This window comes from Lytechinus variegatus, chromosome 19, assembly GCF_018143015.1.
Source record: "Lytechinus variegatus isolate NC3 chromosome 19, Lvar_3.0, whole genome shotgun sequence".
Classification (NCBI taxonomy): Eukaryota; Metazoa; Echinodermata; class Echinoidea; order Temnopleuroida; family Toxopneustidae; genus Lytechinus; species Lytechinus variegatus.
In genome coordinates, this window is record NC_054758.1 from 23013171 (window position 1) to 23026848 (window position 13678).

At 36.2% G+C, this 13678-nt stretch overlaps 1 protein-coding gene across 2 annotated transcripts in view; it reads left to right on the top strand.

Moving 5' to 3' along the window:
• Positions 1 to 657: 657 nt before the first annotated feature.
• LOC121405732 (YEATS domain-containing protein 2-like) overlaps positions 658 to 13678 on the top strand; it is a 42586-nt gene continuing 29565 nt past the window's right edge. Inside the window, exons 1-7 of one of the 2 annotated variants that reach the window (XM_041596676.1) lie at positions 658 to 753; positions 6456 to 6586; positions 8499 to 8596; positions 10609 to 10704; positions 11439 to 11711; positions 12394 to 12512; positions 13420 to 13581. In XM_041596676.1, the coding sequence (XP_041452610.1) occupies positions 6472 to 6586; positions 8499 to 8596; positions 10609 to 10704; positions 11439 to 11711; positions 12394 to 12512; positions 13420 to 13581 (863 nt within the window). In that variant the 5' untranslated portion in view covers positions 658 to 753; positions 6456 to 6471. The remainder of the gene's footprint in view (positions 754 to 6455; positions 6587 to 8498; positions 8597 to 10608; positions 10705 to 11438; positions 11712 to 12393; positions 12513 to 13419; positions 13582 to 13678) is intronic. The other variant, XM_041596677.1, reaches the window with a different exon arrangement.

A 13678-nucleotide genomic window follows, 5' to 3' on the forward strand; every position in this document is an offset into this window, starting at 1 on the left:
AGACAAATCTGTCTATATCAAATAATGCGAGCGCATAGCGTGAGCTGAAATAGGCCTATTTGTGTATTCAGCTCTCTTTTTTGTAAGCATGAAGAGAGAAATGAAAACTCGAATTTGCCCTTTATTTACTTTAAAACGAGATATTTAATGCCAATATTATCTTCTTGAGCTGATAAGCTTTAATACTCAAAATGCAATGTGAGCTCGCAAGCGAGATTTTGAAATAGTAACCTGATTTTAGTCTCGCCTGCATAGCAGAGCGAGAAAATAGACACCGCTTTCCCGACGGCGACGTCGGCGGCGTCGTCAAAATTGAATTTTAACCGAAGGTTTTTGAAATGTCATCATAAATTAGAAAGTATATGAGCCTAGTTCATTAAACTTAGACATAATAGATATCAAGTATCATTGAACATCCTGCCAGAGTATGTCACATGACCAAGGTCAAAGGTCATTTAGCCTTAGGGTCAATGAGCTTAGAACAATGTCATGTTGGGGGAATCAACATCAAAATCTCAACCAAAACTCAAAGGTTAAGTTTTTGAAATGTCATCATAACTTAGAAAGTATAGGCCTAGTTCATGAAACTTGAATATTTGGCAGGCGAGTAGAGTGTGCATGACTACTAGTTTGTAGTTCATTGTCGAAAGAGGGAGACGTTGCACTAAAGCTGGTTATCAAGGGTCAGAAATGGCGACCCCTTTACGGTAATCCGCCACCGAAAGCCTCCTGAAATATCGTGTTTTCCAGGAAGTAAGTAGAGTTTCCTAAATTATTAATGCGCTATTCACATGTAATAATCATCTTTGTTTCACTTGAATATAATATGATGCGTAAGAAATGTTTGATCTAAGTTAGAATGGAAAATTACTCTGATCATCATTTTTTTCGCGTGTTTTTAAATGGATGACTGATTTGTGTGGTCCCATATATTGTAAATTATTGAAGTAGATCTCGTATTAATTCTGACAGACGCCCACGAAAGACGAGTCGGACAACTTTTCATCTTTTAATTTTCTGTAGGCTAGATGATACTGCACTTTGTTATGTTTGGAAAGGTATTCTGCAGTTAAAGCTGATAGCCTATATACTGTTTATGTTAGACTAGACTCGAGGACTTGGTGATGGTAACTTTTTATGTGATTTTGATTAATTGTCACACGTCAATCAATGATCACAACAGAGCCCACTCACACTTATCACAACGAACAATTGTCCATAGACTGTGTACAACGGATAGAACGTCTCCGCACAGCGATTCGAAGACCGCTGATGGTCAATCGCGCAGATCACGTCATGACCACGTGGTCCCAAAAATAATTCCTTCGGACTGCGTGCGGAAGTATCGATAGCGATAACGATATCCAGTCACGTTGTGTACGCCGTAAATAGTTTTGGTTCGTGATCGGATCGCTCCGGTATCAATCGAAAATTATCGAAACTCTGCAATTTCATGCATATTCATGTGACGCTCCGAAACCCGGAAGCCAATTGACTTTGTGCACGTTGCGATAGACTCTACAAATTCCAACGAACACGATGGCATATAGACGCTAATTCGTAAGATTTTGACGGAAAAGCAAGAAGTAATCGAAATTTGCTTACCTGTGCAGTATCGGTGAGAAAATAGATCCTCCGAGAATACCTTTCATAATTCATATAAAATACGGGAAAGTGAAATTCTAGGTCGATTTTGGTACGAGGTGATAGAGAATTGCACACTTGTTTTGGTGGAATTCTGTGTGGGGAAATAAAAGGCTTGCACTGCGCATGCTTACTATATTTTCATTCATAAATTGGTTCTCGGCAGGGGCTGGATGACGTCATGTAATAAGCAAAAAAGTACACGACCGCTACGTTCACGCTCCGCTATCCGTTGTACACAATTGTTCGTTGTGCGTATTGCGATTGTTATATGCTATACTAACCTCGCACTACGAACGTGTTTATGTAATAGATTGTAGAGTTGTCCGCAATGTTGTTAATCGATTAAAAACTCAGATCAAATATCGGATTGGCAGTTAAAGGGGAAGTTCAGCCTGACAAAAAGTTAATTGTAAAAATAGCAGAAAAATTAATGAAAAATATTGCCGAAGGTTTGAAAAAAATTCATCAAATAATTAAAAAGTTATTAGAATTTCAATTATTTGATTTGTGACGTCATATGCGAGCAGCATTCCTACATAGCGAATGGTAAAAAATCAATGAAATGTCATTTTCTCAGAAAAATGAAAATGGTTTTCACTGTAACTTTTGTATATCAATATACAAATCGTTTCACACCCGATCATGAAAAGAAAACAAAATTAAGTCATCAGGAACCATACAAAATTTGAAATTTATGCATTTTATATTACATAACACATGGGACAGCTGCTCGTTTATGACGTCACAAATCCAAAACTTTGAACTCTAATAACTTTCTTACTCTTTAACGGATTTTCCTCAAACCTTCACCAATATTTTTTACTATTTTTTCTGCTATTTTTACAAGAAAGTTTTCTTCAGGGTGAACTTCCCCTTTAAGCTTCTAAAATCGAAAAATGAATCTGCGATGATTTAAAAACAAAGGAAAATTTTTGGGGGGCGGTCGCGCGCATCTTCCTGACAAAGTCACAAAGACGAATGCAGTGGAACGGAAGTCTCCAACATTCGCAATCGTTTGGAACATGTTTTAAAAGGGTTTTGAGGTGTTACAGAAAGATAAGCAAATGACGCATCTTCTGAGCAAACTCGCAAAGGCAAAAAATTGAAAGTAAGTCTCATAGATCACAGTTAAATTGACGTTCGGCGGTACATCTTTTATAAGTATTTTTAGCCAGGTGCTAGTGATTTAGAATTACTGGAATGATCTTGGACGATGCATCATCTTAAAGTTGCAAGTGCAATTAAATTGTAGTAGAAGTCACAAGCACGTGAGATGATTCGGAACATGATATTAAAATGGCTTTTTTAGGAGCTATCATTTCCAAATCAATTTATTACTATCTTGAGAAATGAAATTCTGATATCCAAGAAGAAATATAAGAAGCATCTCCCGACGAAGTTGCATAGATTAATGAATTGAGGTTGAAGAGAAGATGGTTATGATCATAAACAATGTAAGAGAGTAGCGCAGTGATCTCCGTCAGAAATACGAACTTTTAAAGTTCACAGCAGCGTCCGCTATCAGCAATAGATTGAATATTTTTTTATTTATTTACCACTTTTGGGATGGAACACCCTATCAGCAAATGCTTTGTAAGGGTCCATGATGAAAAAGAAGATGTATATCATCATAAACAATGTAAGAGATTAGCGCAGTGATCTCTGTCAGTAATACTTGTAACCTTTACAAGTTCATGGCAGTGTCTGCTATCACCACGAGGTTGAAGAGAAGATGTCTATCTCTCTCTCTCTCCTCATCCCTTCGGTTGGTTCGGAGATCGTCGGGTCCAACCCGCATGTGACGTATATGTATCTTGACGACTGAATGATAGTGACTCATCATGCCAGGAGAGCACTGGAACAGCTATTATGGATTTTTGTGATATATATCAAAGTCGCTTTTAATAGCTTGGCCTTGATATCCAGGGGGAGCTTTGAGTCAAAGGCAATAAGAACATCTTTGGTGAAATTGAAATTGTAGTTTACAGCTGGTTTGTCAGAAAAATGCTCCAGATACCATCGATGATCCTGTAATATCTCCTTGATTTTGAGTATGAAATCATCTCTAATATGCTTTAGAAAGATGCAAGATGCTATGAAATGCTCGGTTGTCTCATCTTCAAGCTTACAAAGAGGACAGAGGGTATTTGTGCTCTTTCCGATCTTACATCTTCTAGCCTGTCCTAGATATGTCCCAGAAAGAAGTTGTGCTCTATATATTAACGCTTGCCTCAAGCCATCCTGGACAGGACCGGGAGGATAGAGTACCTCTACACTGATTTCTGATTTTCCCATCCAGAACTTCAGGGAGGATTTCTGGGATATACTTCCGACCACTTGCTCTCTCACAGCTGCATGAACTTTACTTTTGACCACCTGCTTCCATTGCTGGTATGAAGGAGTCGATTCAAGAAGTGAGTTCAAGTCAGGCAGTTGGTATTTAAGTAGTAAATCCTTCAAAGCTCTTATAGAAGGAGTGAGGAGGGCAAAGGCATGAAGAAAGGTCTTGAGTTCAAAACGTCCAGGGCTCAGGTTGATTACATGTCCTAGTAGAAGGAGTCTGTTTAACTCTATTTGACGAGAAATAGGGATGAGGCCAGTCAACAAGAAAACTATCTCATCTGGTGCAGTCAATGGGACACCGATGATTCTCTTAAATAGATGAGACTGACATTTATCTATCATCATCTATCATCATAAATGATGTAAGAGAGTAGCGCAGTGATTTCCGTCAGTAGTACATGTACGACCTTTAAAGTTCATGGCGGCGTCTGCTGTCACTACGAGGTTGAAGAGAAGCTCTACCAGTTAACATCGTTAGAGATAATACTGCGTCTTTCTCCCTGATTAATGCGACCTCTGAATAGCTAGCAGCTCAAAACAATTTTGAAACATGTTCCGAACAATCACTCCAATTTTTTAAATTCGATTTTCTCCTTCAAGGGGCATGATAGAAGATCGGAAAGGTGATCGCCGAATGTGGTAAAATGGGATAAAATTGGGAGCCGATTTTAAAAGTAGTTACAGCCTTAGTTGTCCGTTAACGTTAACATTGCTTCATAACAGGAACAACGTTAGCCAAAACTCATTCCACTACTCACCATGCACCTTGGCTTTTTCTGGTGAAAAGCGTTCCATTTTCAATTCTGAAAATATTTTTTTATATAAACAGCACATAAAAAAGAGCAAAACTGCTAACCTCAGCCTGGAAAGAGGCTTGGCATGTCTCTTTTTCTTGTAGTGTCTTTGATATGAAGATAAATCGCGCGCCCTCTTTAGCTTATTAGACAAAATATTTGGGAAATAGAAGCAAGCTCCGAATTTTGTCGACGAGAAGAAAAATCAACGCTTAAATAATGCTATTTGAGGGACACTCATCATATTAGGGGGAATTGACTTCACATCATTCAGTAAGTTTCGTAGAAGGACTTGAATCTATAAATCCTCTTCTGAAATTTGCGGGAGTTTCTTGCAATTTTGCAAGCGTCGTGCCTTCAATCTTCCTGTACACGGCGGCAGTAATGCACCCATGGGTGCCTAACTTAATGCTAGTTAGACACACAGTAAACTGAACTCCCTTCATATCTAACATTTTAACCATCCAACAAATTCTAAACTAAAATTTTATTAAATTTTAAGGTTTGACCATTTCACAAAAAAAGAGAGGTTTCTTACCAAATACCAGACTGATCTTGTGTATCCATTCGTAAACACTGCAAATACAATAGGCTTGACCCTTGAACGTTATGATGTAGCTTTGATGAGTGATGTTACGAAATGCCATTTTGATGAACAATTTACAGATAAAAATGATTAAATCTAACGAATGATAAAATTCAAATTTTAATTGTAAATAATATAACATTGCATTTAATTTGTGTTAAATACAAACATTTAACATTTGTTAACAATATTGGAAAACTAGGCACCTATTTTCTGCTGGGCCAAATTTTCTCAAGTTCTGAGTTGGCTGGCATGATTGCTGTCTCACAGTCAGAGCAGCAAGCTGAGACCATAACACATGCAATTCCCACTAGTTCACTGCAACCACCCTGCCTGTGGGGAATCTAATGTAGATCTATATGGTATGCCAAATGCATTACATAGGACACACTTAAAAAAATCATTAAAATATCACTTTTGTAACCAAAAATATTCATTTCCATACAGTTGCAATTTATTTTTCATTAATGATGTGGGGATAATTTTTTTATTCACCAGAGTGCTCAAAAACTTGAATTTTGAGCATATTTTTTGTATGCCCTCTATTGGTGGAAAGTAAATTGTTAAGAAAAGTTTTATTTTTCAATCTCTATTTTTAATTTAGAAAAAATAATTAAAAGAGTATGATGAATAGCTGTAATGGAAACTGACAGTGTCAAAAAATCAAGCATTTGTCCCCAATAACAAGAGAAAATAAGCCAAACATTGCCAACCTTATTTCACCACACAGGGAGTAGTAACGGAGAATAAGGTTAAATATAGCCTTGTTCATTGATTGAGTGGCAATTCCCACATATATCTAACCTTCAAAGAATATCATAAAACAATTTTGTTGATCTATAAACTCTGAAAATAAAGTCTGGTCTTCCATTTGGTCTGGGAAGATAGGGTCATAAAAGGAACAAGATCCATACCCAGGCAGCCTCTCTCACCAGGGTATTCATGTATAACCTGACCATATGTTCTTCCTATTGACTTTATTGTATGTAGCTATGTATTTCAAATGGCAGTTAAATAAGTGGGAAGAATGGGCTGGACAATGAAAATGTGTTGAATTTCATTTGAATGTGTGTTTTATTTGCCAGTTGATTGGATTCAATCATGGCGAGCAAACGTCGGCTTGAAATGACTCCTGCTAGATGTGATCAGGATCCAGATTATGAAGTCATCACCACGCCAACCGTTGCTAAGAGACAACGAGTTCAAGAAGAAGATGGTAAGAAAGCAGCTTGGTGTCTTTTCTTTGGCTATTGCTTTATTTTTTTTCCACATGAATGAAACAAATCGATTGATTGCCCATTGACTGCATTGAACAGATAGCAAAGCTGCATGAATCTTACAACATTAATTTGGAGACCGCTAATTGGTTCACCGCACAGATCACATGATCACCAAAAGCTGCATACCAACTATTGGACAAATGCATCAATATCAATAACAATATCTGCCTTTTCTACACACAGCTTTGTCTTGTCTCATGATTAGATCACTCAAGTGTCAACCCAAAATTATCATGATTCAAAAATTTCATGTCATGTGACGCTCCAGAACCCCATGCTCAGTTGACATTGTACACATTCCAATAGATTCTATAAATACCAACAAACACAGTGCGACACTGATGCTATATCTTATATGATTTACAACAGAAAAACAAAGTAAATGAAATACCTGTGTGATATCAGTAAGAAAATTAATCATCCCAAAAGTATCCCTCATAATTTATCAAAATGTACTTTTAAAGTAACATTCTATGTTGCTGGACACAGAGAGGCTTTGCACTGTACATGCTTTCTATATTTTGATTCATAAATTGGTTTGTATTTATCGCAGGATGACTTCATGTGTATGTCAATCACTGCAGCATACATGTAGGTGCTCTTGTAAAGCTAGTCCTACTATACAACGGCACCCCCACACATAAGAGGTGCCTCTACTCATAATATGATACAGCACCATCTTTCTATTCCCAAGTGCACTATACAGTGCGTATCAAAAAAAAGTTTACACTTTGAAAAAGTCCTGGGAATTAAAAAATACACAACACGTGGGTAATTTTTTCACATATAATCTTCAGTTGGGTCTCATCTATCCAATGAAAGTAAAAGTTTTGTCAGAATGTTACACTTGAGTGAGCACTGTCCATTTCTGTAAAGCTCGCAGAAATCTGTTTGCGCAGAAATGCTCGTTTTCATGCTGTGTCAAGTCGAAAGGACGAAATCAAACTGACACTACGAAAGATTTATCATACATTTTCCTTGCACTTTTAGGCAATTGGAATAAAACGGATACATTCAAGCATTTTGTGACAATTTTGCCACCCAAATTGAAATTTCAACACTCAATGAGCACAACCTTTACCCTACTTGTGCCAGCTGGATCTGAGGACATAACTGAATCCGAACAAAAGTTTACATCAAACATCTCCAGCTTTTTTTCACTAAGTTTTTGTCATTAAAAGTTGGTTTACATTTCATTTTTCATTTAATACTTGTTTATCCACACTTTTCCCAAGCTAAGCAATGATTAACAAAATGAAAATCAAGCTTAAGCCATTCCATGTAAATCACAGCTCAGTGTAAAGCAAATATCGTCACGATGGCCTCGGTGTGTTGGGGAGTGGGGTGGGGCAAAATGCACTCTTCGAAGTGTTTTGGGCAAGGAAACAAGTCAAACAATGTAGAAGATATCTTAAAATCAATTTTACTAGCTAAATTCCAAGTGTTCTTCATGATTAAGGGCTACTTTTATTCGCATAACTATTTCAAATTTCTGCGCAAATCATTTTTCACTAACTTTTCAAAAGTGAGTGGTGCTCACTCAAGCGGAAATATTTTTCGACAGTTATATCGTCATTTGCTTTAATGGACCTGTACCAATGTTAAAATGTGGAACAATCTTCAGGATATTACAAATGTATAATTTTACAGGATTTTTTCAAAGTGTAAACTTTTTTTTGATACGCACTGTATTACCCTGGATATAGCTCAGATGTTGCTCTCTTTATAGACAAGGAGAAAGAGATCTTCACGTTTTTAAAAATAAATGTGCAAAATGAGTAACCATAATACAAATTTGCAAACTACATGTATTAATACACTACTGTTTGTCATGTTGTATCTTTTCAGTTAAAGACCAGACGGTGCATCGAATGCAAGTTGTTATTAAGAAGCAATTTAATCTGGCTCTTATAGACAAGGAGAAAGAGATAGAGCTTGTAGATGAGGTCAGTATCAGAAAAGAAAAGTGACAGATCTAGCAGAGCTGCCAAGTAGTACTGATTTTCAGTATTTAGTACTGAAAAATGAGAATACTGATAGTTTCAGCTGTACATGTGGTCCTATGGTATTCTTTGAAAATGCTGATTTCTTCACCGAAATACTGACTTTCAGCTTTAAAAATACTGAATTGTTTTTCTGGTTGGCAGCTCTGGATCTAGCAGGATTAGACACATTATTTTGTGTCAAACAATATGGCATACTGATACTTTCATTTGGTTTTATCATTAACCCTAACTAGGCCGGGCTTTTTTGGTTGTTCTGTGGCCAGGGGGGTTGATTCAAGCCCCCCCCCTGAGATCTCGGTTGCCGATCGCGCGAGCGCCGCAAAAATTTGCACGCTGGTAGTGTGCGATGTAATCTACAAGGCTGTAAGGTAAAATTTTCCAAAATAATGAGATTTTATTTTATATTAATTAATCATGCTGATTTATGCATAAATCATACTTTTTGCTCTAATTAACTAAATAAAGCTCCTAGAATGCTAATTTTTTGGTAAAAATATTCTTAGTAGCATTCTTAACAATCGCAATTGAAAAAAAACTTTGGTTTGGAAATCAATTTCTTATGTATTTTATTGTTTTATGAATTTCTTATAATGTATTTCTTTGTTTTCCAACCTTTTGCTTGTCTTTGTTTTTTCACTAGATTTATTGCACAACCTTTTTGAAGCATGATTATGCTAAAATCAATTGATTTCAGCTGTTTAAAGTATAAATAATCATATCTTCATGATTAAAATGAGAAAACTCAATTTGCATTGACTTTAAAGTACATAAAATCACGTTTTGGAACAATTTGTGGTCTGACATGCATTTACGAAATGTTGCGTAATTTCGGAACCGCGTACCCGGGCATCACAAATTCTCAAAAGATGCGTGAGACTTGAAAGTATAAACTCTTTGAGTGGCGTGGTAAAATAATTCGCATGGCGGAATGATCGCATAAAATGTTGAGGGGGGTTGATTCAACCCCTCCCCCCCCCCCCCCCCCTGGTCAGTTTAGGGTTAAAAGTAAGAAAATGTTTGATGATTTGGAAGTAGAGAGAATGGTTATATCTCCTATGTGCCACAACACTGGAAACATGATATAACTCCTCATCATCATCTTGTAAGAATAATAATAATGATAATAACCAAATAAATTATATTGTGCACATATCCACTCAAAGAAATGCTAAAGGTGCCTAACAATTTGATATAACAACATAATAGATAATAAATTCAACATAGTGTTCAGTATATCATACATTTTATAAAGATTACACTCTAAATCATAAGAAGAGGGGGTTTATTATTAATGAACATTATGAGATATAAGATAGGTTTTCAAGTTTGTTTGGAATGACTGAAGAGAAGATGAGATTTGAACTATGTGGGGAAATGAAAGGGAGAGATTATCACAGTACCTCTATAGAGAATGTAGTGACAACTCATAAATCTGAATGGCAATTTTTTTCCTCTATTTAAATTTGTCTATTATACTGTAAGCAAGAAGCAGGGATAGATTTTGAGCATCTGAAAGGGATTATCCATGATGCTACACGTAGATCAAAGGTTCATTCTCATTCTAATTTGATAGCTCTTGGAAAATTTTTGAAGGATGATGAGCTCAGTAAATATTCAGCCAATGTACCACTTGTGTTTTCAAAATAATAGCCATTATAATACAGCATTATAACATTGTGATTTGGATTATAATCAAACGAAACACATGACTAGGAAGATTTGCTAATGACTGATACTAATGGCTAGTTATATTGACTGGTCATGGTTTTCAGATGAGGACGGTTTATCATAACAGCTATCCAAGATAATATACATCATTTTGCTTGGGTATTATTAGAAAAAGTACACACTTTTGTTACATTATAAATGGTCCAAATGCTCTTGACTATTCATTGGGTGTGTTAGAACTAACATATTCGGTGATGTGCAATATTATCTGATTATCATCACAGAGACTTCAGAAGGCTCGTGTCCAACTTGACAAGCTCAGAGCATGCATTGTGGCAAGGTATTATGGGAAGGCCGGCCTATCATCTTCAGCGGGCGAGGTATGATGATGTTAAATCACTTTGATTCAAGAAATGAAATCAGTGCCGTGCTCATGTTAATAATTAAAAAGAATTCAAACAGAAGTTCTTGGCAATATAGGGCAGGTATTCAAATCAATATTGACTTTTAGTCAGTCGATTAAGTCATTGAATATATAACTTTGGTGTAATATTCAACATTATATAAGTTTTTGTATAATAGTCGTAAGCTGTGCGGATTTCACTGTAGCACTTTCTGTGCTACATATATAGTGAACATAATTTGATAATGATACTGATTTCACAATGCTTCCCAGTAATATTTAAATTCAATTCGGATTACCTTATAAGGTTGAAATTGTAAGAATTGCATTGAATGCAGCTTTCATTTGTTGGTAATGGATCGTGTTATATGTGGTATTAGTCTAAATGCTTTATCACCAGTACTGATTGATAAAACCCGTCTGTGCTGTGAATAATACATTGTGTTAGCATATGAGTGACAAGACACTCATCACCTCGGTAACCGATTACCACTGGTCATTGATAAAGCTATAAATCACTAGTGGTAGTATTGTCAAAATAACCTTAATAAGCCATTCTACATGATTTTAGATTTCTGAATTGATAAACTGAGGATTTATTGCATTGAACTGGAATATACCTTTGCCAAGCAAAGTATGTATTGAACCTTACCGCATGGATAATAATGAATATCAGCACATTAAAAATAATTAAATTATTATTCTTTGTAGAAGAGTAAGCAGAAGTTGGACCTGAGTCATCCTGCTATTCAACGTGCCCTTGGTGCCCCTTTACAATCTTCCAGTCCACCTCCTATTATACCATTAAATGAAGGAGACACCACTCTCTCACGACCTTCAAGTCACGAAGATCCCCCTCATCTACGTGTAGAGAGTGGAAGGTCAACACCTATTGGTGAGCTCTTGAGTCGCACGGATGCTTTTTTAGATTCTGATAGAGGAAGTCCACTCCTAGGCCCCAAAGGTCCAAGGAACTCCGGAGAGGTAAGTTTATTCAATTAATATCGCTTTATTTTCATTTCCATATAATCAACATACAAACAGAGAATAAACATAAAGAATACCTTAATTATTGTTTTTTATTATTGATGATTATACTGTCTAGTTAACAGTATGTCATATTGTCAAAGCAATATTCCCTGTGGAAATGAAATTTAGGGACTTGGCGAAAGAGCAAAACTTCGAGTCATAAGCCTATACCTATAATGTAGGTGGAAGCTGCAGTTACTACCGTCTTTGCTTCTATGAGTGTGACGTTATACCAAACATAAGTCTGATGTAGAAGACTACTAACATTGGCTTGGATGCAGCTACTGCTTGTTCACTTTATTGACGAATGCCTGGGGGCATTTATCTGTATGTTAACCCTGCACCACCTCACAATCAATAAAAAGAAAAGAAGTAAGATGAGAGGTTGTTCTGCAGCCACCATAGTCTCGCTTTAATCAAATGGTTTTCTTATTTTTAGTGCAACAACATAGATATATCCTACAGTATAGACTATGGTAAACCCGTCTTGATCACATGTTAGAAGAAACTTGGAAATTATGTACTTGATGTTAATGAAAAGTTTCATTGTTTAGGGATGATCAAATGAAATGATGTTTAATCTTCTACCAGTCTTACCAATATCTATGGCAAACTTTTGTTTTGTTTGTTGCTATAGGATACATTTGGAGTTGGACCTCCTCTTGATAATCTCAAACCTCCAGTGAGTCAGATAGATGCAGGTCAAAGTTCACGATTACATGTTAAGAAACGTATCATCGTTGGCAATGTATCAAAGTAAGTAATCTCTATCTTTAACACTAGTTCTCCAGTCTGTATCAAAATGAAAGGAATCCAAATTTTGAAATTTAGCAAAGATACCAACTGATACTTTGTATATTTGTTTCTTTTTTGTGCTATGAATAAAGCTGTTCCTTTTTTTTGTTGTTGGTATGAAACTTATAATGATGTATAAATAGTTGGGTAGTTGCTTTGACCATGGTCTCTTTAAAATCTCCCTGTTGAAGGATATAATGACTGACTCAGCAGCTTCTACTCTCATCACACATTTTTAATACCAAAGTGTTGGCAAGATGGTATTGTGATGTATTCCATATTACTTATTCAGTCATGTGTAGTATCAGAGATAGGGATTAGTAAGTGAATAGCTCATGGGTTGCTCTTTCTTATTATAGTTAATGTAAATTATATAATGGCTGATGTGGTTTACGGTACACCATGTGGAGTGTTATAGAAACAGTGGATAGAAGAAGAAAAGAAATGGATAGGCGAGAAAGTGGAGATTTGAGAGTAAGTATTCTTCTTGGAAGTAGTCCTGAAAAGGACTGTAAACCAGAAGAGATTGATGAGTTGAAAAAACAGCTTGAGTAGTAGGATGGATGAGGAGATGCTGGCTTGAGTTAGCGAGTAGAGATGATGAGCATACTCGACGTTTCGGGCAGGTTGACTGTCCGTCTTCTGGAGTAAATTCATCTAATTCAAATCAAATTCATCTCAATTTGGATTTAGATCGTCTTTCCTTGCTCCACTATCTAATATGAGTTTACAAAAACAATTTCAAATGACCTGCTTCACCTGCTTACCTGGTTAATTTTTAATTTGTTGCTGTGGTTATGTAAAGAGTTACTCAACAGCATCAGTTCAAAACCAAATTTGAAATCACATACTGTTTGATTGATATCAGATATATACCCCCTGGTCATCGTGAAGACAGTGATCCCTCTACTCATAAATGGATGGTATATGTAAGGGGTCCTCCTGAAGAACCAAGGATTCATCATTTTGTTGAGAAGGTTTGGTTTTTTCTTCATCCAAGCTACAGACCAAATGATCTTCTAGAAGTCAAGTAAGTTCTAATTTACTCTTAGAATGATATACAGTACCAAAGGGTTCGATCGTAAAATGTCTTCTTTGCTTTTTTGCATTCAAGTTAGACAGGGTTT